The following is a 25,222-nucleotide window of genomic DNA, read 5'->3' as shown; positions in this document are numbered from 1 at the left end:
CGTGTTGCGCTTCAAGGCGCATTCGCAACGTGTTCTGTATGTGTATGTGTGTGCTCACCGGCAACCTGCGCTTCACACCTTTTCCACAGCCTTCGCCTTCTGTCTCCTCTTCCCTTTGATGGGTCGCGCTCAGCCTATTGCGCGTACTGTGAGTGGTGCGTGGAGCACACGGGCACCACACGACCCCCCCTCGGATGAGGGCCGCAGAGGCGTAGACGTACACGTAACGACCATTAAGGTGACGGAAGAGGGGAAAATGGCGTCCGCAAGGCAGCGTCTCCTACAGCGGCTTAGAGCACCTGCTTCTTGCCTTTCGCAGCACGTCCCGCTTCTCCGCTGCGGTGCCACACAGGGCCCCCACCTCGCCTGGTGGTGGCGAGCCGGCCATGCAGAGAAGCACACAGCCTTCAGCCGTGCGCCCGTGCCGTCAGCGGACCACCGCCTCCGCCTCACGCGCTACCCGGCCCCTGCTACCCCGCCATGCCTGCTGCGACGTCGCGCGTCCCTCCAGCGCGACTCAGACTATCCACGCCGGTAGGGAGTGAAGGACGGATGAAATGCGCTCGTACCACGTCGACAGTCTGCCTATCATGGGCACGGTACGTTACATTCTCACTGCCGCATCACGATCCTATGCCACGCCACTAACGACCTGTGCACCAACATACGGAGCGATGCATCGCTGTGAGCTTCTTTCCTTCCAGAGAGAGCGAGAGCGAGCGTGAGCGTGGGCGCGCTGCCCCCCCTCCTCCCTCGCCTCCCCCACGCTGCGCTAAAGCGCATCCAGGTGTGCTCTCTGCGCTGGAAGTGAGGCAAGCAGACTTCATTCAGGTCACGAAGCAGAGAGAAGCTTGACAGAATAACGTGTGCGTGTGTGTGCACGGGTTTCCGCGTCAACGTTTCACCTCGCAGACGAGACACTAGCAGCAAAATTAAAAAATGGTAAATATCGGCACCCACTAGTGTGTAGCGCCTCCGCGTTGTTCACCTCCGACGACCGATGCAGGAGACGACGAGGCGCGGGTTGAACAATATGTACTTGCCAATTGCCTGAAAGATCACAAGCGGGAGAATACTGGCGAGGCAGATGACCGCGACGCGCCACCAGCAGCTCCACGAGAAGAAGAAGTAACGATCAAACGTGTCCGGTAACACAACCACCGCGAGAAAAAACATCAGCAGCGATACCACCTCTGAGCTCAAAAAAAGAAAGAAGCGCCAACGACGCTCTCGCCACAGAATGCGGAGGTGCGCGGTGGCGCCAACGATGACGAGCTCGGTGATGAGGAGTGACGTGTAGGCGATCGTGACTATCTGAAACATCTCCGCTTTGAAGAGCTGCAGCGCCACCAGCATCATCACTCCTCCTTGGAAAAAGGACGCCCACACCCACTGCAGAAAGGTGCGCGTGTTCATGGAGCGGGACTTGAGCAAATCCTTGTAAAGAAACGGGTACTCGTGCACGTCTGACTCATTAAAGTCCTCGTCGAGCACTAGCGCGAAGGCTGGCGCGAGTGTAAAGACACTGGAGTACCCCATTAGTAAGTACCCGTTGAACACAGACATAGTCGTGCCTGCAAACAATACTGAGAAGACCACCTGCACAACCGAGTAGACGATGCCGCGGTGCATGATGAACTGGCTGAGCCGGCATGTGCGCTGGTAAGAATTCCGCCCATGCCACATAATCAGTCGTAGACAATGCGAGAACTTTGCTATGGAGAAGTCAGCGGCCATGCTTGCCTGCTTCCCCTCCACACCCTCAATGCCGATCCCAACATTGGCTGCCTGAATCATTGACACGTCGTTGCCGCCATCGCCGATGGCCGCGACGCGCGCATCGCCGCAGCGATCACGCATGACAGTAACCACAGCCGCCTTCTGCGTTGGGGAGCATCGCGCCACAATCACGGAGTGGGCGGTCTTGGCCACCTCCACGAAGGAGGAGGGGTAGGAAAGGCAGTACGCCAGTGCGTTGCCATCCATTACGAGCGTCCACGGCGGCACCACACCGCCACTCGTCATCGCCCAGCGCAACTCTTCTTGCAGCTCATGCAGACGTTGACTAATATCGGACGGGTCCATCCCGCACAGGTACTCGATGCGGCAGTGGCGGGGAATGAGCCGCGTCGATCGGCCAATGGTGGTGGCCGTTTCGACCTTGTCACCAGTAAGCATCCACACCTTGATGCCACACATGCCGAGCGTCTCGAGGCAAACGACAACGTCGTCTTGCAGCTCGTCTTCCACCCCCGTCACGCCAGTGAGCGTCATATCCGTTTCCAGCAGCCTCATTGCTGCTTCGATGGCCTCTGCGCGCTCTTCACCAAGAATGGAGAGAGCGGCTTCGTACTGCTGCAGAAAACCATTGAGCATCTCCTCACTGAGCGTGCGACTCGCATACACGAGCGTTCGCAGGCCCATCTGCGCCAGCTCCTGGCAGCACTCCTCCAACCACCCCGATTGGCGCACCACGGACGCCATCTTCACATCGGCGCCTTTCATGTAGAACTTGAGGGTCTCCTCAGCGTGGCCGCCGCTGCTGCCCCTCGTCCGCTCGCGAAGGATGATACCCATGCACTTGCGCTCCGACGAGAAGGGAAAGACTTTCACGATTTCGTAGGTGTGCAGCTGCATACCGTTGCTGACAGTAAAAGTCATCGATGTGAGGTCACGGTAGGTCAAAACAATACCAAGAGAGCGGCAGAACTTCACGAGCGCAATTTCGTCTGGCGAGGAGGCCTGGTAGTCAATCGGCTCACTCGCCACATCTGCTGCAGCCGGGGTAGCCGCATGCGCGCCGAAGGTCGGCCGACTTGCATTACCGTCCGCGTCGAGAGCCACCGGCTGCTCCTCCACCACCGGGCTCACGTTGTGGCACAGCACTATGGCTCGAATGAGGTCGCCAACACGCTGCACATCGCGGCACCACTGCTTCGCATTGCCCATGCCGAAGTGCGGCGAGACGTTACGGAGCATGAGTTGCGTGCTGGATCCCTCAATGCCGGTGCCGAAGTACTGCTGCAGCGCGCACGCCAGCCGATCCGTGGCGCGATCCGTCAGCACCGTGTCCGGTCCCACTTGCATCACGCGAAACGTCATCTTGTTCTTTGTCAGCGTGCCTGTCTTGTCAGAGAAGAGGTAACGCAGACGGCCTAGCTCTTCTGGCAGGCTTGTATTGCGAGCCACGGTGCCGGGAATGTTTGTGTCATGCGACATGTCGTACGAGTACCAAAGGCGACCGACGTCCACGTTCACGCGCATCGAGATGGGAATCATGGCGGAGAGGAGGATGAAAAAGCGCACGAACATGACGGCAAAGTCACCGCGGAACTGCTGCTGCGCCACAAGAAGAAAGGAGAGGAGCAGAAGCAGCGAGAAGCACAGAGCCGCGATTAGGTTGAGCTCACGCTCAATGAGGCCGATCTTGTTGCGAGGGCTTGTGGAGTTGAGGGCGCTGCGCGTTTCCCTGCCCGTGTAGACAACGGCAGCTACCAGCGTTCCTGTCGCCACCACACAGGATGACCAGACGGCGTTCTCCATCGTCATTGACTCGCTTTGCCCGTTGGCCATGTCGAGCGTGCCGGCAAAGCCGTAGATGTCCTTGTGAGGCGCGTCACAGTGCATGTTGAAGCGCAGCTGTCCTAGTTCGGCGTAGGTAAGGCGCTTGGTAGAATTTAGCGCGTAGCGTAGCTTCCAATCCGTCTCACCGTCAAGTTGGTCGGTGCGGATGAACGTCGTGCCCGTCTTCTCGGATGTGTGCAGCACGACACAGTCAGCCGGCACGCGTTGACCTTGGTGCAAAATGAGGAGGTCTCCTACCTGAATGTGCGATGATCGCACCGCGACGACGTCGCCGCTGCGAGTGAGCTTCTCAAACACTTCGACATTGGCGATGCGGTCGCGACGGAATCGCTTCCACTCATCCAGCGCGTCCTTTAAGAGTGAAAGGCTCACCACCAGCACCAGTGGCGAGAAGTAGGTAAAGAGGAAGCCCACCTTGAGCACCGGAATGAACTGCGAGGAGGCCAGAAAAAGATAGAAGAGGTTGAAGAAGTTCTGAAACTGATGCAGCAGCGCCAGCGGCAGAAACGTCAAGAGTGTGTAGCGACGGTTGTTCACCGCGTTGCTGGGGTAGCCGGCCGGCGACCATTCTCCTGGGTGGCAGCCGAACGGGACTTGACGAGTGCTTGGAGATGGCAAGGTAGTCAAGTGCAAAGCTTCTCGCAGCCGCTGCTGAAGTCTGCGCTTCTTCAGCTGCGGAATCGACAGCACTGGGGACGCCGCATCACTTCGAAGGGGGTCGACAACCAAAAGATCACGTGACTGGCCACCGTGCCGCGCTCGTGGCTGCGGGCCGCGCGTGCTGGTCGTGGTGGTATCTGAGAGAAGGTTCGCGCTTCTTTGCCTGTCATCGTCGGCCTCGTTGACGGTGTGCAGGGCGTTGTAGCGCACGTGTCGCATTTCCTTTGTCGGGCTACGTGACCAGCCGCGCATACCGACGCCTCCCCCTCAATCTCGAAAGGGATCGCCTATGACAGTCACGGGTTCACCGCGCTGCGAGGAGGATTCCTCCTGAAACGTCCAGAAACAAGGCCAGGAAAGGGTGGCGTGTGCGTTTGGGTGTGGAGAGGGTGGTAGGGGGGTAGTGAAGGGGCGTGGTAGTCGATAGTGAGCGAGTCTATCAGGTCACGAAAGCGCAGTGGTGTAGAGGGCCGCCGTGCTCGAGGGCGTGCCGCATATGACCAGCGACCTCAGCGAGCTTTGCGTTCTAGCGACGGAAAGCCGAAAGTAGGGGAGAGACAGCAGGCAGGTAACGCGTGCAGCTTACCGTTTTCCCTTCTCAATGCCCCACAATGCGCTATGTGGAAGAGAGGGGGTTGAGAGTCAGCGGAGTCGGCCCCTATAACACCGATAAGCCCCACTGTACACATATATATATATAGACAGCGTGCAAGAGAGAGGGTGCAAGACGAAGGAGAAAAAAGTGAGGTGTGCCCGTGAAGGTCGCCATCGCTTTTGTTTTAGGCATGAGGTCAGCAAAGAGCCGTACGCCGTAGAAGGTCAGCGTGGAGCAGCATCAGAAAGAGTGGTTAGGGTTGGGGTAGAGTGTGCACACGTCTGTGTAACTGAACTAGGGACACAGGCGAGGTCTGTACCTCCCCCCAGAGGCCTTCGCGCACAACGAGAGAAAGGGAGTGCGGAGAGAGAGAGGGTGGGGAGATGAAAGAAGGCAACCAAAAGGCGCGCGAGAGCGCTGCTGTTTTTTTTTCTATTTTTTATTCGACAAGTCATGAGAACAGTCTTTTCGGTCCACCCACCACACGCCTCTCATCCCCTTCTCCCCACATCGTGCATTCATCACCTGCTCTGCCGGCGAAAGCCTCCTTTGCGCGTTATATGCAGTGGGCGAGCGCCGAGGTCGTCGCTAAGCCTCATCGAACGCGCAAACACAGCGCAAGATTCCCTGCCCATGTGCACAGGTTCCACTCGATGCGCTAGACTAAAGAGCAATGGGATGGCTCGCATACTTATGTGTCCGTGCACTTAATCATCTCCCTCACCGGCGGCATCACCGCCAGTGGCTGTCCAGACGTTCTCACACGTGCTGAAGTCCGCCTTTGGGCTTGGATTGATGATGGCCAAGTAGCCCTCAGCAGTGGGTGCCACCGCCACCATCCACGGCTGCTCCAGTAAAGTCGCATTAAGTTCAAGCACGAATCCGTTGATGCACGCGGGGATCGTGTACTCGAGCCCATTCGACAGCACAATGACGCACAGCTTCGTGTCGGTCTGGCAGACGAGTGCATTTTTCTTTCTCTTGCCGACAACGTGGATGCTCTCCGGCGTGATAGCGGAGCGGCCTTTGAAGAATTCCACCTTGGCTACCGTCAAACCCGCATCGGCGGCCGCGCAGCGCCGAACCAGATCATGGTTCGGGTCGAGGCACAGCACACATAGACCGTTGCTGTGTTGGAGAAGGCGACAGTCGTTCCCCTTCACCTTTTTGCAGTTGCGTATGCTAAAGTGATGGTAGTAGCGCTCTGTGAAGTAGTCGAAGGTGGTCGGTGGTGGCAAGGGCACGTACGACCAGTCCAATGCACCTGCAGTCGCCGCTGAAGGTCCCTCAGATACAGCAGCGCTGCCGGCCGGTGGGGAAGTGTTTAGGTGCTCAGACATCTTCAACACCCTCGAGTCACAATCCGGGCCTCCGGCAGGCGGCGCCGGTTGCTTCCTATGCGGCTACTCCCCCACGAAGTCTCCGTACACCCCTCCCAACTGGACGACGGTGACGCGCAGACTGGCTACGACGCATGGAAAGAGGGAGGAGCACCTCCGCTCACAACGAAAAAAGAGAGGAGGGGAAGTTGATGCAGGCGCGCATGGGAGGGGGGGCAGGGCGGATAGACAGTGCGCTGAAGCGCTGGGCTATGGGACGCAGCTGCATGCTGCACCGCTTGGCCGCGAAGATGGACGTACACTTCCTCCCTCTTTCCCTCTCTTCCTAAACCTCTTTTACTTTTTCGAATGCCATCAGCAAAGCCGATGGAAGTCACTATGCCATCAGCGCGAAGGAGTCATGCGCTGACGCTGTATGACAGACAGATGGGGTAGGCGGAGAGATGGGGTACCCCCCAGCTACCCATTTCGGTATGCTTAGACTGCGGTTAGAGTCTGAGGGCCACATTATTCGCTCACGGTACACTGTGACGACGATAACGATCGCTCGAGCTGCCGTATATGGCTTACAGTACCCACCTGCACACCACCGCCAGCGTTCCGCATGTTCTTTCCAGAGACGCAGTACTCTTCCGCCCACCGTTACCCGTGCCTCTGCTTAAAGCTGGACCGCTTCTTCGCCAGCGCCGCCTCGTAGGCGCTGCGTAGGCGCGCGTTGCGTGGGTCGCAAACGTTCGCCTCCACCACGCGGTACCGCAAGTTGAAGGGCACGCGACCGCCGCTCCAGTTGGACAGCTGGCGCGCCATCCGAAAGCGCTCCTTGTTGGATGCACCGCGATTAGCAAGCATCTCCTTCTCCAGCACCGATGGGCGGTGCCAGCGAGTTTTTCTACCGCCAGCTCGACCTCCCTTACCGGTATCTGTAGTCAGGGAAGAGCGGGCCGCCGCTCGATCGGCCGCGCGTGCCTCCCGCTGCTCCGGCTCCAATGAATGGAACTCCGCGAAGACCGACCCGACAGTTGAGGCCTCTTCCATGCGTACACCAACGGGCACCACGTCGAATGGCGTCTCATACAGGTCCATCAAGCGAGCGCGGCGTGCCTGCTCCGCAGGTGAGGTGTCCGATGAGGAGGGCGGTAAAGTCGCACCTTTTGTCGTCGCCTCCAGTGAAGCGTGCGTCTCTGCCGTTTCGACTTCCTCAGCGGTCTCTTCCTCCTCTCCCTCTAGCAACTCCAGCCACGCGGAGTTCATGTCCTTGCTATCGGCGTCCCGGTGCTCTTTTCGAAGGTTAAAGGGCGCGCCGGCATCCACGCCTGATCTTGCAGCCGGGGGAGAGATGGCGGTTGTGTCCCTGTCGATGACGGTCGAATCAGAGCCTACCGAGTTTTCCCCCGCCACGGCATTGTCCTTCGCTTCCGTCAGTGCAGGCACGTCGGCCGGGATGCGTAGACGGGGCTCGAACGCCTCCGACGTGCACCACTCGTTACTGCCTCTTATAACGGGGTTATCGTCGATAAGGCCGTGCTCCAAGTCGAGGTTCGCAGGCGGTGCTGTGCTCATCACCTCCACGGCAGAGCCATAAAGCGAGGAGCTTTGCAAGCGCGCCAGCTGCTTGACGAGCTGCGCGTCGTCGGTGCACAAGACGAGACGCGCCTTGGATGCCTTCAGGGAGCTGAGCATTGCAAGTAAAAGAAGTAGCTGATCATCGTCGTTCGAGGATGGAGAGAGACCGAGAGCGTTGAGGGCCTGCGGATCTACTTGATTCGCGCAGATGCATTCCGCCAAATGCAGCACACGCACACGTCGTCCGACGCCGGAAGGCTGAGGAGTTGCAGGGGCGGCAACCATCGCAAAAAGTCCGCGCAGCCGCTGCGAGGCGAGAAACGGCTCAGCGCGGGTCGCTTGCTGCAACGCCGGGTCAAAAGTGACGAAGCGATCTGCATTGGCGACAGACTCGGCGAGCTGTGAGAGACACAGATAGGGTACGAGCACCAGACACGACGACCCAGCTCCAACCGTGAGAAACGCTTCGGAGGTTTCAACAAAGGAGGTGTCCAGGACGTAGATGGCCTCGTAAGGCTGCACTAGGGCCCGAAGCGCCGCCTCGCTATGGGCGATGCTGTCGTCAGCATCCATAAAATAACCATCAAAGTGTGGCACCGTTCCAACAAGCCCAATATCCAGCTTGGGCATGTATGCGCTGATGTCATCTAGCGCTTGCTGCACTGCACTGCGGCCGACTTGGGCCCTAAAGTAGCGACAGGAGGCCGCGCGCAGGTCCTCGTCGAGAAGCACCAAGTCCTCGGAGATGGCTGTCGGGCCATGAGCATGGGCGTCCAGAAGCAGCTGCTGAAGCCGCTGGGGCCCCAGTCGATGCAGAAGAAACTCGTAGAAGTCGTCCTTCGCAAGAGCGTTGCGGTAGTGGAAGAAGTCTGCGTAGTCGCATTTCCAGTACGCCTCCACCACCTTCACGGTGTTGTGGTCCTCGTCGAGCCGCGCGCGGAGCCGCACTTCATCGAGCTGTTGCTGGAATAGCCGGCGGCGATCCTCGGCAGAATCATGGATAGCCACCAGAACCGTCGCGCGCGTTACATCGAGCGGCCGAAGCTGCGCTCCTTCCATACGCTGCAGTGTTCGCAAAGCGGCCGAGGGTTGGGTGGCCGCCAGTGCGGTGATGAGGTAGTGATACAGCTCCGGCGTTACTCCGCCTCCTTCGACAAGCCTTCGACGGAAGGCTATCGAGGTCGGGTCCGAAGGCATGCGCCACACTTCCTCCTCGCCCGAGCGCTTGTGCGTAGCCAAACTACAGTCGCCACCGGTGCGCTCACGCTCAAGTCGAACTCGCTGCTCGTAGTCTTCAACCAGGGCTACCACCTCAGCAACATTGTGCCGCGCGGCGCTGTCCTGGAGCTTTGCGAGGAAGGTGGGGTGTAGTATCGAGTCACGCAGGGGCAATAGAGCTCCTTGCTCAACACGGCGTTCCTCGTCTTCACATGCACGCCCTCGTTTGACGAAGGTGCTCACCTCTGTGATGCCGGCCCTGATGCGCTGCTCCAGCTGAGGGAAGAGACGGTGTGAGCTCTCAGTGGGCCACCCCAGCGCTGCACATTCCGTGATGGCTTCTTCCACAGAGGTGGGCAACCCCTCCAAGAACTCGCGGAGCTGCACATTTGCTTTTAGTCGCGGCGCGAGCTGCCGGAAGCTGCAAAAAAACCGACGCAGCTCCGCTTCCTCCACAGGCGAAGTGGGCTGAAAGTGTCGCAGCATGGCAGTGGCTGAGGAAGACGAGGCTGCTGCTGTTTCTGCGGGGCTCCTTGATGGGACGACACCCTCCGCTGCGGTATTCTCTGAGGGGAGCATAAAGCGTTGTGTATACAGCTCCAGCACCGTCAATGCCATATCCTCAACGTTTTCGTCAGTTGGAGAAAGGGCCGCCACTCGCAGCAACCAGCTGAGCAGGCTCAGCGCGTCGTGCGCTTCAAGCTGCGCCTCTTGCCAGTACTTGAACCAGTCAAACGCTGAGCTGAGGTCTTTGCCGACCGCGCAGAGTCGCATGTACTCGTGCAAACTCTGCTGACCGACTTTGTGATGCCGCACAAAAACATCGAACATCTCCTGCGTATACCTGTATGCTTCCTGCTTGCCAGCAAGACTGGGCTGAAGCTCTACGATGGACGTGCTCCATGCGAGCAGGCGCGCGCAATGGTGATCTTGCAGCAAGTGGTTCGCCCGATGGAGCGTGTAGGCGATGTACCACGGGCGAGGCTCCTTGAAGAGCGCGGTGCGCAGGACATCCAGCCCCTGAGCAGCATTCCATCGCCTAAAGACATCGCCATAGTGGGTGCGCTTCTTCAGTCCACCCCACATCCAAAACCGCCGGTAAGGTGCTGAAAGAAAAGAGAGAACGAAGGGAAGCCTGCACACAGCGGCGTTTCCTTTCAAGCGTTGCAAACAAAAAGGCTGCGTCGAATGATGTTTCTGCGCGTGTTGCTATTTTTTTTTGGCCGAGAGTCGATGGCGTGTGTGTGGATGGGTCGAGAGCACGCTTACACGAAAATTAATTGTAGTGAGTGAAGAGGCCGTCATGAGGTGAGGGTACAGAAAGTGAAAAGAGGAACACGTGACGGCCCCCGGTACACCATGAATGCGACACATAGGACTCATCAACCGCGTCTGCCCGGCAGCGGAGATGCCGCGGTGCGCCGCAAAGGGCTAGGGCGACAGGCGAGAAACTAAAAGATCTCACAAAGATCGACCGCTCTATGCTCAGAGAGGGCAACGAGTGCTCAAGTGTGAGGAAAAAACGACCGACACGACTCCTCTGGATCACCTCCCTCATCGATCCCTTGTCGTTTCTGCCGCTCGTTTCCCGCACAGCGTCGATGTCAGCATCGTCCATCCGCAGACACGATGGGGTGCTTCCGCGTGAACACATGATGTTGAGAGACATTTAGTACAGCGTTGTGAGATGAACGACTTGACCAACAATCACCAACAATGAGAGGGGCAGATCGGCAGAGGGAGTAAGGCGAGTGATTAAGAGGCCACTGCAACGCACAAAAACGCCCGTTTCTTCAATGCTCCCCCCTCCCCTCCCCCTCTGTCGCCATGTGCCTTAAAACAAACGGATATGCCGCCGAACATGCGAGCATCCGCACCCTCCCTCCCTACGACATCATAAAGAAAACGAAAAAGCATCGACTAACCAAAAATGAAAAATACACAGAAATCCCCACACAAAGAGGCTCACAAACACACATGACGGGAAGTTAGGCAGAGCCAAATCAACACAGAAAAACAAAAACCCTTTTGTGTGTGATGGCCACTCATCTTCGTTCTTTGTATCGTTCAGGTGCTGTTACAAACGGCGAGGATAAGAGAACAACAACAGAAGAGATCCACCTGCCCTCAAGGTGGAAAAATAAAACGAGCGTCTACACTATACCTCATCGCCGCCCCAACCGCCTTGCCTGCGCCCCCTCCCCTTACTCTAACATTTCATACACGCACAGACATACACCTTAACAGTCCCACTCACCGACAGATCGACAGACATGTGCAGCGCACACCACAGTAAAAGAAGACACTGAAAGCGGAGAGGAGCGAAACAAAAAAGCCGTTAACGAGAGAGAAATCGGCGAGCGCGAGCGAAAAATTAAACCCGACAGACATCTGACAACAGCAGAGCGGAGAGGAGGAGGGCCCGTGCCCATCACCACCACTTCTGCGGAGGCCACCGACGACGTACTGGAGCGTACGATTTACATAGATCTTCCACATGCCCAATTCTCTCTCTGCGGCGCAACACACCGGCCCGCCACATGCACGCCCACTCCCCTCTCCCCCACCGCCTGGAAGTGCAAAGCAGCCGTACAGAGCGACAAGAGGCATGCAGCAGCGCGCGAGCTCCGTCAGCGGAGCACCGCCTCGCAGGTCGCCGCACAGCCGCGCTCCACCGCCCCCAGCTGGCAGTGCGGGAGTATGACGGGACACGTTCGACGCACGCTGGCGCCACGCCCATGATGTGCGTGGCACCGGCGCAGCGTCGTTCAGGCCCTCAGAGCCCACATCCGTAGCGAGACGTCACCGCGCTGGCTTTCCCTGCAGCGTGGGTGCTCGGCCCCGTGCCGCCATCAGAGGCGGCTCGGCATTGGGCAGGGGACAGGAGCGCTGCACGGCGTCCACCACCCCTTCAGCTGATCAGGAATAGGCAGGTGAGCAGAGTGTCAGATTGAAGTGAGAAAGAATGTCAGCAGGCACTGCGTGCTATTCGCTCGGGGGGGGCTTCAGGAGGGCGCTACAAGTGAAAAAAAAAGGTGCACAACATGTCTAAGTGCAGAGCATTTGTGCATGAGTGGGCGTCAGATGAGCAAAGCAGCCGAAGACGCGAGCGTGAGCAGCAAAGGAGGGGAGGCGGAAATTCCATCGTGGGCACAGACACACACGCACGCCGTACACAAGAGCCGGAAAAAGGTATTTCAAATGGGACGTCAGGGGAGTGAAGGAGCGAAGAAATCGAGGGCGAGGGGGGGTTCGCTGGAGAAATGGGGACGGGGGGGAGATGAGAGTGAGCGTGACGGCAGAGAAAGGAGTCCCTCACTAGCTACGCTGCCTTCTCTCCTCCACACTCAGTGAAGGCGTCACAGTGAGGCGAAGGAGCAGAGATGAGCACCGATGAAAAGGAAAGGAGAAAACGTAGCAACGTGCAGGTGAGTGTGACGACAACGATAAACCAAAGGCAGGTTGGATGGCTCGCAGCTCATGAGGATGATCGGTTAATTTCTCATGCTTGATAGTATACATGCGCATGTATAGAGGTGGTGGTAAAGGGAGAAACAGCGGGCACATTGTCACAGTTCAAAGCTCCCGCACCAACGGCAAAAATGACGTATGGCGTCGGAACTGCGCCAACGCTGCCACGGCACAAAGACGACATGCTTTTCTCGAGTTTAGGTGAGCTTTCATCGCTGACGGTGTTGCTCACTTACGCAGATGCTCTTTTTCAAAACTTATTTCCTTGCAGATTTCATGCTTCTCCTCCGACGTTGGTACCTTTCAATACCCATTGCGTTTTTGGCGCATTGTTGTTATGTCTGCGTCATTTTAGTTTAGTTCGTTCCCCCTTGCTTCCCTGGCCTACTCCCATCCCTTCCTCATTCGCTTCTTTCCTTTTCCCTTCCCTCCCGTTGGTTTGTCGCACTTTCGAGCTGAGTAGGCAGACGAAGCGCCATCTAAACACGCGTGCAGACCACATCATCGGCCTGTGCCGTGTGCGCACTCCTGTATATTGATAGAGAGAGATGTGACGCACAGCAAAGAAAAAATGCGTGTGCTTCTCTGGAAGAGAATTACTTACCCATCATCGTCGAAAACATCCAAGAAAACGGAAAAAGAGAGACAAGGAACGAGGGCAGAACGAGCGGTGCGTAGGAATCCAAAGAGGAGGAGGGAGCAACGCACAGCCGCGGCTAACAGCAGCAATCAACAGCACCATCACCCACACAAAAGAAGAGAGATGAAGAAACAAAAACAACAAACATCCATGATAGGTGGAAGGCGAGAAAAATCACACAGACACACACAAACGGGTGAAAGCAAATCGTGAGATGAGAAATGGAAAAAAAAGCGCGCACATCACCGAGCAGACGAGCTTGGGAGAAGCCCGTACATATATATATATATGTAAAAGAGAGACAACGGGAAAAACAGCAAAACAACGGGGAAAACAAGTTGGAAAGATGGACACATCTACGCGAGGCTTGCTGATGGATGACCGCTAGCCCTTCTGTGTCCTTGTATGCATGAGCAAGAGCGTTGCTGCTCACCCTTTGGGTGACCATTTACCCTCGAGTTCACGCACGATCTCTTCCACGAAGGCAATCCAATCCCTCTCCGGCTGCTTTCAGCTTTTATTGTACGAGCCCTTTCGCTTTGCACCGTGGAAAAGTATATGACCTTGAGGACACCTCGAAGGGACAGGCAAGATGGCAAACAGGCATCGACCACATTTTTTCTCTCCTTCCCGTTATACATATACAGATGAACGTATACACGAACGAAAAAGTCGCTGAGCGCACCTTCAACGGAAGCGAAAGAGGCTATTCTGTGCGCCCGCGCATGCACAATGAAGCCGGTACACGACTGTTCGCGTGAAGCCTTCGCATCCGTCTCCCCCTAACCTATGCGTGCGTCGCTGCTGCCGCCGCCGATGCAAGCGGGCCATGCGCCTGACATGCTCCTCTCCGCCAACGGCGGTCCCTGGGTGAACGGCGCGCCAGGACCCGGGCAGCCCGTGAGCAGCGCCCGGACCATGGGCGGACGCTGCCCCGCTGCAGGCCTCGACAGGCGGAGTCCGTGCGCCCGGTCTTCCCGGCACGCGGAATGCCACCATGCGGTGTGGTGAATACCTCGGTGGAAGTCAAACGCACTCGATGGCGCCATGTGGGGCGTTCTCGTCATGCTTCCGGCACCAGTGCTCAGTCCGCACCACCCGGCCAGCCCTACGAGAGGCCGTGAATGGCGCACACATGCGCCGCAAAGTGGGCTCGCACGTATCGCTTCGTGCCACCCACGTCTACCGTCCACGATCGTTCGACCGTCGCATGCTTTTTGCAGACGCCATACAACACGCCCGCTGCGCTTGACCGCGCGCGCGTACAGCGCCTCGCACCTCTGCACCTTCGCGTCTGAGTAACGAGGCTCCTGGAGTCCGGGGCGAGCGCCTCCAGACCTCATTTTGCGTCGTTCTCCATGCCTCGGTAGTGGCAGATGCAATAGAGAAAATGAAACGAGGAGCAGCCGTGCCGGAACGATCACGATTGGTGAGAGCGCTGAAAGAAAAAACAGGGCGGCTGCGATGAGGCCCTTTTTCTTTTCGTGCATGCACAGTCGCCGGCGGTTCGCAGTAGCAAGCAACGATTCACGAAGCAACAGGTGTCAGCGGTGTTGAACGTTTCATGCCGGTGGTCTGCTTCTCTTCTTCCTCGTCTACGCCGGCTTTTCGTCACAGCTTTGCCATTGACGGTCGGGCCGCGGCTCCCTCTTTTCCTCACTCTTTTCTGTCATTGCTGCGGCGCCTCTACGCGCGTAAGGAGCCATACAAAGGACGAGAAACAAGACGGGAACCGAAAGGGCATCGATCCGGCAAGACGGGCGGGGCGCGCGAAGGCGGCATGTTGGGAGAAATGAGCTATGAACAAGCCCATTTCCGCGCAAGCAGAAGAGAAGAGTCGTGTAGCGTGCGGGGCGCATGAGAGAGGGAGAGAGAGACAGAGAAGGGAAGAAGCCGAGCAGAAGGGGAGGGGAGGGGGCAGCTGAAAAAAGGTAAAGGGGGACGCCTACAGACGATGCGGATCCGCACCTAATCCTTCCCTTGCTCTCCGCTGCCATCCGTTTGCTTATCGCATGCGCGTTCAGTGGTTGTACTTTCGACGAAGGCGCTCCTTCAGGGCGATGGTGCCGGCTGCGGGGCAATCAAAAAAAATAAGAGGTAGAGCGAGAGAAAGAGAGCGCCATGAAGAGACGGTGAGAAGGGGAACCACACTCGCAGACCCAACGATACGAACAAGAAAGTGGAAAGCATACGATAGCAACAACAAGGCCACCAGGAGAACAAGGAGAGCAGCCGGGGCACACGGAAAGGACGCAGGAGGAGGAGGGGTGAAGAAAGCGGTGAAAAAAGGGCGAAACCCCTCCCCTCACCGACGGGAGAGCGGTAGAGCTGTCGTCGTGGTGTAGCGGCGCGCGCGCGAGAAAAATGGGCATAGGCGGTAGGGAAGCATGTTCTGAAGGGGACCGTTAGACCCGACTTCAAGTGCTCTCATCTTCGCGTTCTCATGCCATCAGCAGCTCCTCTCACTTTCGCTTTACGTACCACGCCACAGCAGCGCCGGCTGCGGCGATCGTTAGCAAAGATACCGCTACGGTGGGGCTGACTAATGGCGAAGAGGACGGTATGGCGGCGGTCTTCGTTTTATTGTGAGTAGACTTGTTCCGCACTGTTGCGGCCGTCTCGGCTTCTGCGGCCACCTTTGCCGGTCGTGTCATCTGCTCTAAGCAGTCGCGTAGGGTCTGATGCATGGGCGTAAAAGCAACGCCGAGCAGTTCTTTGGCTCGGCGGTTGTCAAGCCGCTTTCGGACGCCGAGGCTGCGCCATAGAAAGCGGAGATTAACGCTGTTCCACAGCACTACCGTTGCAATGCCGAGCGTCACAAACGTCCATGCCGTGTGTGTTGGCGGTGTCAGCTGGGGGCAGAGCTGCTTCATCGTTCGGCACAGCTCTGGCAAACTGACGCACTCGTTGGAGATGATGATACGCTGGTCCCGCACCTCTGCCACCTCCAACGCACGCACGTGCGCCTCCGCGACGTCGCGCACGTCGACAAAGTTCCAGCTAAGGTTAGGACAGAAGGGGAAGTACTTGGAAGAGTTCGCCAGCCCCTCAATGGTGACCATAGCCTCGCTCGTCTCATCTGTAAGACTCGGACCGATGGAGATCGAGGGAAGCAGCACGACTAATTCCACTCCCATCATCTGTCGTAACCGCCACGCCTCCCGCTCAAAGACGATCCTCGCGAAAGGCAGTGGGTCATCTTCGGGTGTCGCTACGCTGTTCCAGTTGCTCTCATCAAACAAGCCCGACGGAGGGTCGTCCTCGGTGATGTGCACGATGGAAGACGCTGCGCCGGTGAGCACGACTCGCTTGACTGTCGACTTACCCGAGAGGCGAATACCATCGAAGAGGGCCCGGATGGCTTTGGTGTAGAGCGCCACCGGGTCCTTTGCATGCGGGGAGGCACTGGAGCACCCACAATGAATTATGTATCGGCAGCCGCGAATGGCATCACGCAGTGCGTTAGAGTTCGTTATGTCCGCCTGCAGGATGGTCAGACGCTGCGCCACGTCGCGACTCGCGCCGTAGAGGTCGATCTGCTTCTGCTGTCGCGCCGCATCAGGCACCGTCATGCGCACGCTGTAGCCAGCATCCAGCAGCTTAGCCACAACGTGACTCGCCAAGTATCCGCTCTCGCCGATGACCAGCACGTGGATCTTCATTTTGGCGGCCCGGGCCTTCTCTTTTTCGTTTTCAGTGGAGATCTGGTTGAGAATGCTACTGGGAGGGATGGGGCGTGATCCCTGACCCGGCAGACCGGTGTCCGTTGCATCTTCATCAGATATCTCGGTGGTGCCGGCATTCAGGTCAAGAGCGCTACCGGAGAAAACTTTTTGAAATGTGTGCGCCCCCGGCTGCGGTCGGACCGGCTCGCCGGATGCCGTGAAGAAGTCCGCACCGGGACCTAACAAGTGCGGGTGCTCCACTAAGCTGGAGCGCACGACCGTGTCCATGTCCTCAAGGGACATACAGCTACCTGAAAAGACACGAAACATTTTTTTCTGGTCCTTTGCTGCTGATTCCTCTTCTAGAACCCGTGCGGCGTTGTCTCAGTGTGGCAGCGGTCTCGTCACCTTTTTCAGATCAGCTGTCGTCGATGGGTTGACAACGGTTCGCTGCAAGTATGCGGTGCGCGCAATGGCGCAGCTCAGCGCGGCAGTGGAGACGTGGCGGTGCCGAAGGGAAGAAGCGGAAGGTGGCCTTGGGGAATGCAGGGAGGGGGGGCGTAGAATGTGAGCGGCCGGAAAGGAGGGGGGGGTGCAGGTGGCAGCAACAGAGACTGACACGGTCGAGAGAAACCAACACGCCAAAACAGTGGAGCAAAGATGAAAATACAGAGAGGAAAAGGGGGGAGGAGGGGCTGCGAAAGAAGCTGGGTCCCGAAAAGAAGAGTTAGACGAGGGATGGCGGTGACACGACAGCAATACAGACAACAAGTGAGGTCCGGTGACAATGAGTCGTGGCTGATCGCGTGGAGGTGTGGAGGACGGGAGGGTCGGCCCGCCAACACACACACACACACTCTCGAAAAAAAAAAGCAGCAAAGACTAGAAGAGCGACGGCGACGATGCAAATGGCAGAGAGACCTCACACACCACCACACAAGGGGAAAAAAACGTTGCGGCGAAGGATAAAATAGAGCAAAGCGGTCGGCAGGCGCTGCTGTGCGTTTCAGTGCGTCTGTGTGTGTGCGTGTGTGTGAATGACGAAAGCACCTTAGAGAGTGGTGAAATCGGTAAAGGCGTCAGTGTGTGCGTGCCCGTACGGATCTCGTTGCTTACCGTATGCCTCTTGTCTCTGCTTTCACAATCGTTCCCGTTCTTGGTGACGATGCGCTCGCCTACTTCTTGCTTTTTCTTCTCGTATTCTCTTTTTCTTTTCGATGTGCGCAGCGAGGAGTGTAGCGCACCCACCCCTGAACGGCCCACCAGCGGTGCACTGCCAGCCTCGAGAAATCCCTCAGGGAATTCTGTCACACCCTTTCTCCTCCCTCGCTATCTCGTACCCCGGAAGGAGAAAAAAGGCGGCCGCACACACGCTAAAAATAAATGAGGCTGAACGACCTCGAAGACCTTTGCCACGCGCTTTCCAGAAGTCCGCTCGCCGATTCGGGACACACCGCTACAACGCAAGCAAGCCAACAACCAATGCTAATAAAGGCTCGCGCACCAACGAGCGCACCTGCTTTACGTTGGCCTCTTGAGGTAGGCACAAGCGAGAATAAGAGAGGGAGAGACACGGCAAAAAGCGAAGGATACAGGAGGCGAGCGACACGAGCGCACAGCGCACCTGCACACGAACAACGTGCTAACAGGCTGTACCTAGGCGAAAAAAAAACGGAGAGAGGGAGTGCGAGAAGGGATTGGGTGTGCTGCGTTACGTCAAAAACGAGCGGAGTATCAGGAGGAAGAAAGGAGGGTTAAAGGAGAAGGAGGTGGCCCCGGTGAGCGCACGTTAGTAACGCAGCAACCTCTTTCACCACAGCAAGACGTACTTTGCCCAGCCACGCGATGAAAAAAAAGCCAGCACAGATGCATCGTATGATGGTGGCGATGATGACCCCCGTGGTTGTTGAAGGAAAACAGAAGAAAGAAGGACAGAGACAGAAGGATGCTGAAAGAGTTGCATTCGCCCCACGGCAGTGGCACCAGTGCCCTGCCCTTAGTCTTGCGCCATTGTAAATGATGCACTGCCTACAGACATGCTTCCCGCACTGACCCCCTTCCAGGATCTCCTCGCTCAGCTCAGGTGGGCATCCGAGGAGGAGCCTCTCTACAGGATATATGTCACTGCCCTCCCCCACGTAGCCTCTCCCGAAGACTTCGTGCGACTCGTGAGGCAGGCGTTTTTCATGTTTTTTTTTGACCACAGCGCCGCTCCCGGTGCGACAGATTACGAATCCACACGCGCACGCGTCGCTTCTCTTCAACGGGCACACATCCCAACACTCAACCGCTGAGAAAAAGCCAAGCACACACACAGGCCGCATTGTATGACTGTCTGATACTCACAGGGAAAAGAAGTACGAAGACGACCCTCGCAATAAATGCCTTGGGAACCACTGAGACCACAAAAGGGGAGCGGAGGCGGAAAACAGAGAGTCCAAGGCCACTGCCATAAAGCACCTCACAATGCTCCAGGTGCCCGTTGGCTTCGTCACCGCACTTCCTTTTCCTTCACTGAAAAGTTACGCGACACTCTCATACGCCGGCTTCTTTTGTTCCACATGCCCAATTCTCTCTCTGCGGCGCAACACACCGGCCCGCCACATGCACGCCCACTCCCCTCTCCCCCACCGCCTGGAAGTGCAAAGCAGCCGTACAGAGCGACAAGAGGCATGCAGCAGCGCGCGAGCTCCGTCAGCGGAGCACCGCCTCGCAGGTCGCCGCACAGCCGCGCTCCACCGCCCCCAGCTGGCAGTGCGGGAGTATGACGGGACACGTTCGACGCACGCTGGCGCCACGCCCATGATGTGCGTGGCACCGGCGCAGCGTCGTTCAGGCCCTCAGAGCCCACATCCGTAGCGAGACGTCACCGCGCTGGCTTTCCCTGCAGCGTGGGTGCTCGGCCCCGTGCCGCCATCAGAGGCGGCTCGGCATTGGGCAGGGGACAGGAGCGCTGCACGGCGTCCGCCACCCCTTCTCCCACCCCACAGCCAGCGAAAGAGCGAGCGCGGTGGTGTTGGGCCACTGAGGTGCCGCGAGCCGGGGACGCAACTCCCTTTCCACTGATCGGGAGGGGACTTCACTCTAATGATCGAAGAACACCACCTGCGAATCTTCTTGAAGTGACTGCTTAGAGCGGGTTCGCCGGATATCTGCGCGCGTCAGGTGCTGCGCAGGAGGCGGGTGAAGGTCGTTGAATGCGGATTGCAATGGGGGAGTGACGCCTGCACATTGGACGTGATCGCTGCGCGAAACGCGGCGAGCACTGCTAGCGTTACTGCGTGCCCGACGGCTACGAGAGGGCGTCGTCCCCTTATCATGCAGCCTTTCTTCCCTTCCTCGCTTGGACGGCCGCTGCCGATGCCCTGGTGTATCACCCTCCATGCTGCGACGCTCGTTTTTGCCATCATCGCACCCGCTTCGCTGACTTGGGCTCGCCTTCAACTCCACTGACGCTGATCCGTGAGTGCCGCTCATATCCTCCTCCACGACTCCGAGAAGGAGCACTGCCTTGTCGCAGCGCTGCACAAGAGCATCGCCCACTTCGTGACTGCCGTTCTCCAAGTGTAGCAGAGCGTCGTTTAAGCGCTCATCTAGTGTTTCCGAAAACGTCGCAAGGCTACACCGTGTGGTGCCGCAGCTCGGCCGGTGCAAGGCAGAGGCACGTGTCGGCTGCAGTGCCGCCTGCAGCAGCAGTGCTTCAGAATGGGAGCGCCGCTGCTGCTGTGAGGAGGAGGCGGGTAGAGAGAGGACTGCGTGGAGGTCGGGGCCCTCTAGCGTGGTAGGGGGCAACGGCGCACCGTCTGCCAGGGCAGAGGCGTTCCGCATTAGCCTTCTATCGGTCGATGGGCTCGATGACGAGCTTGCCGCCTGTAGAGGGAGCAGCTGCTCTTGCTGCTGCGCTCTCTCCGTCGGCGTGGCTGCCTCCATTTCATTCTCCTCTGCTGCGGCGCTGGGTCTGTGACCTGATCCGCCACCAGGGCGACATGTTGCCATTAGAGCCTCCCCTTCAGAACTGCGTTTCTCGCCCTCGGCGGATGGTGGTGCTCGCCCTGCAGTCCCCCTCCAGTACTTGCCGTCGAAATGGCCATCACCTTTGCGGTTTGATTCGTTAAGGTATTCCACTGCTGCCACGGCCTTTGCATGACGGCAAGCCTCTTCCTCGTGCGTGTGAAGCGTCAGCTGTTCAGCCTCCAGCAGCATCTTCGATTTTAGAAACTTCGGCGCGGCAGACCACTGGTGTAAGCGCCCAAACCACAGCACTGTAGGCACCGCGGCCATCCTCGGCTGCGCGTCGGCGCTGGTGACAGCCTTACCTGGAGTGCTGGAGGATGTCGGGGGAGAGGCGACCCACACAAAGGATGCACCGCGTGCCAGTTCGGCGGCTGGCCCGACACGTACGTGTACGGCCAACAGGCGCACCCGAGCTTGGGTGCCGAACTCGAGAACGTCTCCGTGCTGCAGCCATGTGTAGCTGCCGCGCTCGGTGAGTGTGGTGCTTTCTCGGTCACTGGTCGCAGCATTCGGCACCACACGAATTGTATGGCCGCTACCGCACAGTCGCACGCGCACTCCAGCATACGGCAACGTAGCAGCGTCGACAGGGACGACCCCGCCACACGAAGTTGAGGGAAGGCCCTGTATGCACCATGTTGTCACTTCCAGAAAGGTGCGCGACCAGGCGCGATCGTTTTGCAGTGCCGAAGAAAGAAACGGCGTTTGGCGACCGATATGTACAACCGGTGAGACGAGAGGTCTCGGCAGAGCATCACCACGCTTGCCACCGTCGGCACAGTTCGCCGTCGCCACAGGGATGCTCGGCAACTCAAGAAAAGACAAATCCTTGACGGCGGTAGCGCTGCACCAAGCTCGAGACGGAGAGCAGCCGCTGCGCACGAGAAAGAGTCTCGTCCTCAGGTCTACGGAGAACGTCATTCTGCCGCAAGAAACGAATAGGGAAGCAGTGGTGAAAGGAGCGCCAAAGCAGCGGCCTCAGACGGTATACGGCCAACGGCACGCTAGGGAGGGTCGTAGAAGAAAAAACCTCAACAGTAGCCAAGGAGGAACGAGGTAACCTGCGGAAGAAGTGTTAGCATCCGTTCCCCCACGCACGAACAGACACACACACACACAAAAGCGATAAGAATAAACAGGCCCGTTCGATATAGTTGCGCGCAGTACAAAAGGCGCGTGAAACCGTCTTTGAGTGGGAATATGTGCGGCATATGCACCCAGTCAGGGAGCACTAAACCATGAAGGCTTGAATGTACCCGAACAGATGAGGCCCCACGGGTGTGCGCGGCTTTTCAAGAGAGCGGGGAAGAAAAAAGAGAGGAAGGAGAGATGGCAGTGTTGCAAGCAGCGTTAGCCTTCACACAAGACCAAGCAAGGGCGACGATTCCCTTCACTATCCTACACAGCAGTTCGTCAACAAAATGCGCCGCTGATAGACTGCTTTCGACATAGAAGTCGGTGTGAGATCCCGCCTCTCACTGCTGCGTGTGTGCGTGTGCCTGGGCCGTTGGCACGATACCACATGCTGCCGGCGTTAGTCCTCCTTTTCTCCTCTCCATGCCCCTCCCACGTAGAGAAAATGGAATCCACGAGCGACACGGGGGAGAGGAAAAAGATGAGAGCGCGAGGACGTATGAACATCCTGGGCGGTTTCCGATATATGATCTGTATCCGGGCGACGTGAGTGAGGGCGACATCGCCGCCGCCCTCTTGCCATGAGAGAGAGACCATTCATACAGACTCTCTGAAGCCATGTCTGCTTCTTTCCAGCTGCGCTTTTCAGGGGTGTTTTGCGTGGCGCTCGCAAACGAGAGATACTTTCATGCGCATGCGCGTGCGGACAGAGGCGGGAACATACGACAGAACGCATTTTCGATTCGAGGGAGACAGAAAAAAGAGCCAATGACGTATGCACACCTGACGTGGGCGCTGGGCCAGAGACGAGCTGCGCTTCTGAGCGCGATCGGATTCACTCCTGTTGCATCCCACGGGTCAAAATGCCCTTCTTATGCTCAGAAGTTCGTCGATTTTCTTCACCCACTCACGAGCCGCTGTGAGAAACGGTGCCGCGGTGGCCGCCAGCGCAGATGCGTCGCTGTGCCGTAGGCTGGAAGAGACGCTTATCAGCACAAGGTTAGACTCAAGGCTCACACCAATACCGCCGCCAGCCGTGTCCTTGCCGAGTAACGCACCCTCCAGCAGCATCTCGTACAGTTGCATCCGTTGGCAAGGGGAGGAGGGGAGGCAGCTGAGAAGCGGCGCGTAAAGATACAATCGCTCTGTCTCTCGGTCAAGCGTGACGAGCACATTCAAACCGTCCGCTATGGGTATAACGCACGTATCGTTGGCAGAGTTGAGCTCCAGCGGAGCGGCAGACTCCAGGGCCTGCGCTAAACACTGCAGGGCAGTATCCGCCAGATCGTCAAGTCCCTTACTGCCGTCGCTCTGGCACTGGTGCAGCGGCGTTCTGGCAGAAAGAGATGCAGGTGGCGCGAAGGGGTGAGTGGCGCGGTCAGCTGACCAACAGCCGCTCCCGCGACCCGCCATGTCTGTCGGGCGACTCCCTCTGAATCGCAGCTCGGCCAGTGAAAGCCGGGCCTCCTGCAGTGCATCATCCTTATCATGTAGCTCGTGCTTGAGACCGCGAATCTCGCCCTCCATCGAGTGGATCAGCTCCTGCAGCTTTACTTCCTGCGCGGCGGTTTCCTCACAAATCCGCCGCCGCTCCTCCCGAAGGAGGTCGAGCTCTTTCACCAGCTCCTCCTCTTTGATGCGCCACCGATCGGCTGCTGCTCTCTCTGCGTCCTTGGCACCCTGTTGCGCCATCGCAAGGGCTGCCTTCAGTCGTCTCACTTCCTCCGCCTGCCGCCAATCTGTGCTCGCGTCGGCCGCCTGTCGTGCCGCCACTTGCAGCTGCTCACGAAGCCGTACGTTGTCGAGAGAGAGAGCCGCCACCTTCTCCTCAAGCTGGCGGTAGTAGGCCTGGACGTCACGACTCTCTGGACTCACTGCAAATGATGCCTCTTGCGGGGTGCCTTGCCGTGTACTGCTTGTAGCAATGGTCGCACCTGCCAGCTCCGACGGGGAGGGGCCACCGATGGCTGCTTCTGAGTCGTGCGTCGTGCGCGAAGCGGCATCGCCCGCATTTCTTTCAGCGCCACTGGTGACCTGCTTGGGTGGGAGACACAGTAGCGGCGGTGGCAGGGTGCGAGGGCTGCTGATCCGCTGCACGGAATCGCCCGCCGCTCTTTCCACTGAAACGGTCATCCGCGAGGATTTTTCATCGACTAATTGCCCGCATTTTGCAGAAACTGCGCGGCTGCCTCTTCTCTCTGTATTTAAAGGGTACGCAGCAAACGAGTTGTCGCCGCCCGACCCACTGCTCGCCCCATGGCGGGGCAATGCTCCGCCCATCGGGAGGCACGTCGCCAACGCCGCGGAGGACGATGATACCTGCTGCAGCCGCAGAATGGCTCCGTCGAAAAGGCCGGCATCCTTTCCACTCATCGCATCGTCCAGTCGCACGCTGTTGAAGGTGATCAGCTGCTGTGTGGGGTCGATTCCGGAGGCGCGCTGGAGATAGCGCTTCACCTTACGCATGGTGAGCAGTCGGACATCACCCTGCATAACCAGCTTGTACTTGTAGCCGTCAACATCGGAGAGGACGTAGACGCATGTGGTTGGCTGCATCGTATCCGTCCTAGGCTCCATGGCGACCGAGCGGGAGGAAAAGCGAGACGGGGTAGGGGGAAGGAGAGAGGGAAGGGAAGGAGCCGCAGGAGGGCAAAGACACCTTTGATGTAGTGAAGCCCCTCCTTCAAACCTCAGACAACACGGAAGGGCAGTACTCGCACTCGTGTAGCGAGCGCACGGACAACCGGACTAGCGGCACACACACAAGGCGTCGAAAAATATCTTCGAAAAAGATTGAGCAGCATCTACATGCCGTCAATGCATGTGAAGAGCATCTATGAAGCAGTAGCCTTAGACGAAAGAGATCGATGACACCGCCAGCAACAAAAAAGGGATGGAGGCAAGCTCTAATAACGCCAAAAACAGCGCCGTGCCTCACGGCTGCTCACGTCCTCTCTTCTCGCTGCGTTGGGCCCCTCGGAGACGAGAAGTGTACTGGCGCGGTACCCTCGACGGTCTTTTCCCCTCCTAACCCTCCTCTTCGTCCACTCCCTTCAAGGGAACGCCAAAGACGCGAGATTTGTCTCTATCCGTCGGCTCTTCTCTAACTTTTTTTCTAAGTGGAGCTGAGAGGTAAAGCGCACGTGCGTACGCGAAACAGTGCCGCTGTGGTTTGGGCATGGCGGCCGTCGTATACAGAAAAGGAAAGGGCGAGATACATGAGAAATTTGTGAGAAACGAAAGCGAAACATAGGCGCTGTTCCTCCCTCCCCGCAATAACCTTGACGCCCCCTGTACTCACGCACGCATCCGCGATGAAACGCCTCCATAGAGCAAA

General features: G+C 58.0%; 6 protein-coding genes across 6 annotated transcripts; all 6 read right to left on the bottom strand.

Moving 5' to 3' along the window:
- Positions 1-984: 984 nt before the first annotated feature.
- LSCM1_02349 (uncharacterized protein) lies at positions 985-4,497 on the bottom strand (the record flags this gene model as incomplete). Its single annotated transcript, XM_067319932.1, has 1 exon — positions 985-4,497. The coding sequence occupies one exon, from the start codon at positions 4,495-4,497 to the stop codon at positions 985-987; it is 3,513 nt and encodes a 1,170-aa protein (XP_067175307.1).
- A 1,050-nt stretch (positions 4,498-5,547) lies between these two features.
- Positions 5,548-6,180, bottom strand: LSCM1_02348 (uncharacterized protein; the record flags this gene model as incomplete). Its single annotated transcript, XM_067319931.1, has 1 exon — positions 5,548-6,180. One exon carries the CDS (start codon positions 6,178-6,180, stop codon positions 5,548-5,550), a length of 633 nt encoding a protein of 210 aa, XP_067175306.1.
- Positions 6,181-6,822: 642 nt separating this feature from the next.
- Positions 6,823-10,047, bottom strand: LSCM1_02347 (uncharacterized protein; the record flags this gene model as incomplete). The annotated part of the gene is made up of 1 exon (XM_067319930.1): positions 6,823-10,047. The coding sequence occupies one exon, from the start codon at positions 10,045-10,047 to the stop codon at positions 6,823-6,825; it is 3,225 nt and encodes a 1,074-aa protein (XP_067175305.1).
- Positions 10,048-15,534: 5,487 nt separating this feature from the next.
- LSCM1_02346 (uncharacterized protein) lies at positions 15,535-17,067 on the bottom strand (the record flags this gene model as incomplete). The annotated part of the gene is made up of 1 exon (XM_067319929.1): positions 15,535-17,067. The coding sequence occupies one exon, from the start codon at positions 17,065-17,067 to the stop codon at positions 15,535-15,537; it is 1,533 nt and encodes a 510-aa protein (XP_067175304.1).
- Positions 17,068-19,821: 2,754 nt separating this feature from the next.
- Positions 19,822-21,672, bottom strand: LSCM1_02345 (uncharacterized protein; the record flags this gene model as incomplete). The annotated part of the gene is made up of 1 exon (XM_067319928.1): positions 19,822-21,672. The coding sequence occupies one exon, from the start codon at positions 21,670-21,672 to the stop codon at positions 19,822-19,824; it is 1,851 nt and encodes a 616-aa protein (XP_067175303.1).
- A 1,071-nt stretch (positions 21,673-22,743) lies between these two features.
- LSCM1_02344 (uncharacterized protein) lies at positions 22,744-24,462 on the bottom strand (the record flags this gene model as incomplete). The annotated part of the gene is made up of 1 exon (XM_067319927.1): positions 22,744-24,462. The coding sequence occupies one exon, from the start codon at positions 24,460-24,462 to the stop codon at positions 22,744-22,746; it is 1,719 nt and encodes a 572-aa protein (XP_067175302.1).
- Positions 24,463-25,222: the final 760 nt, after the last annotated feature.

This window comes from Leishmania martiniquensis, chromosome 34 (assembly GCF_017916325.1).
Source record: "Leishmania martiniquensis isolate LSCM1 chromosome 34, whole genome shotgun sequence".
NCBI lineage: Eukaryota > Euglenozoa > Kinetoplastea > Trypanosomatida > Trypanosomatidae > Leishmania > Leishmania martiniquensis.
The sequence above is the reverse complement of the archived record's forward strand: the minus strand, read 5'-3'. Positions and strand labels throughout refer to the sequence as shown.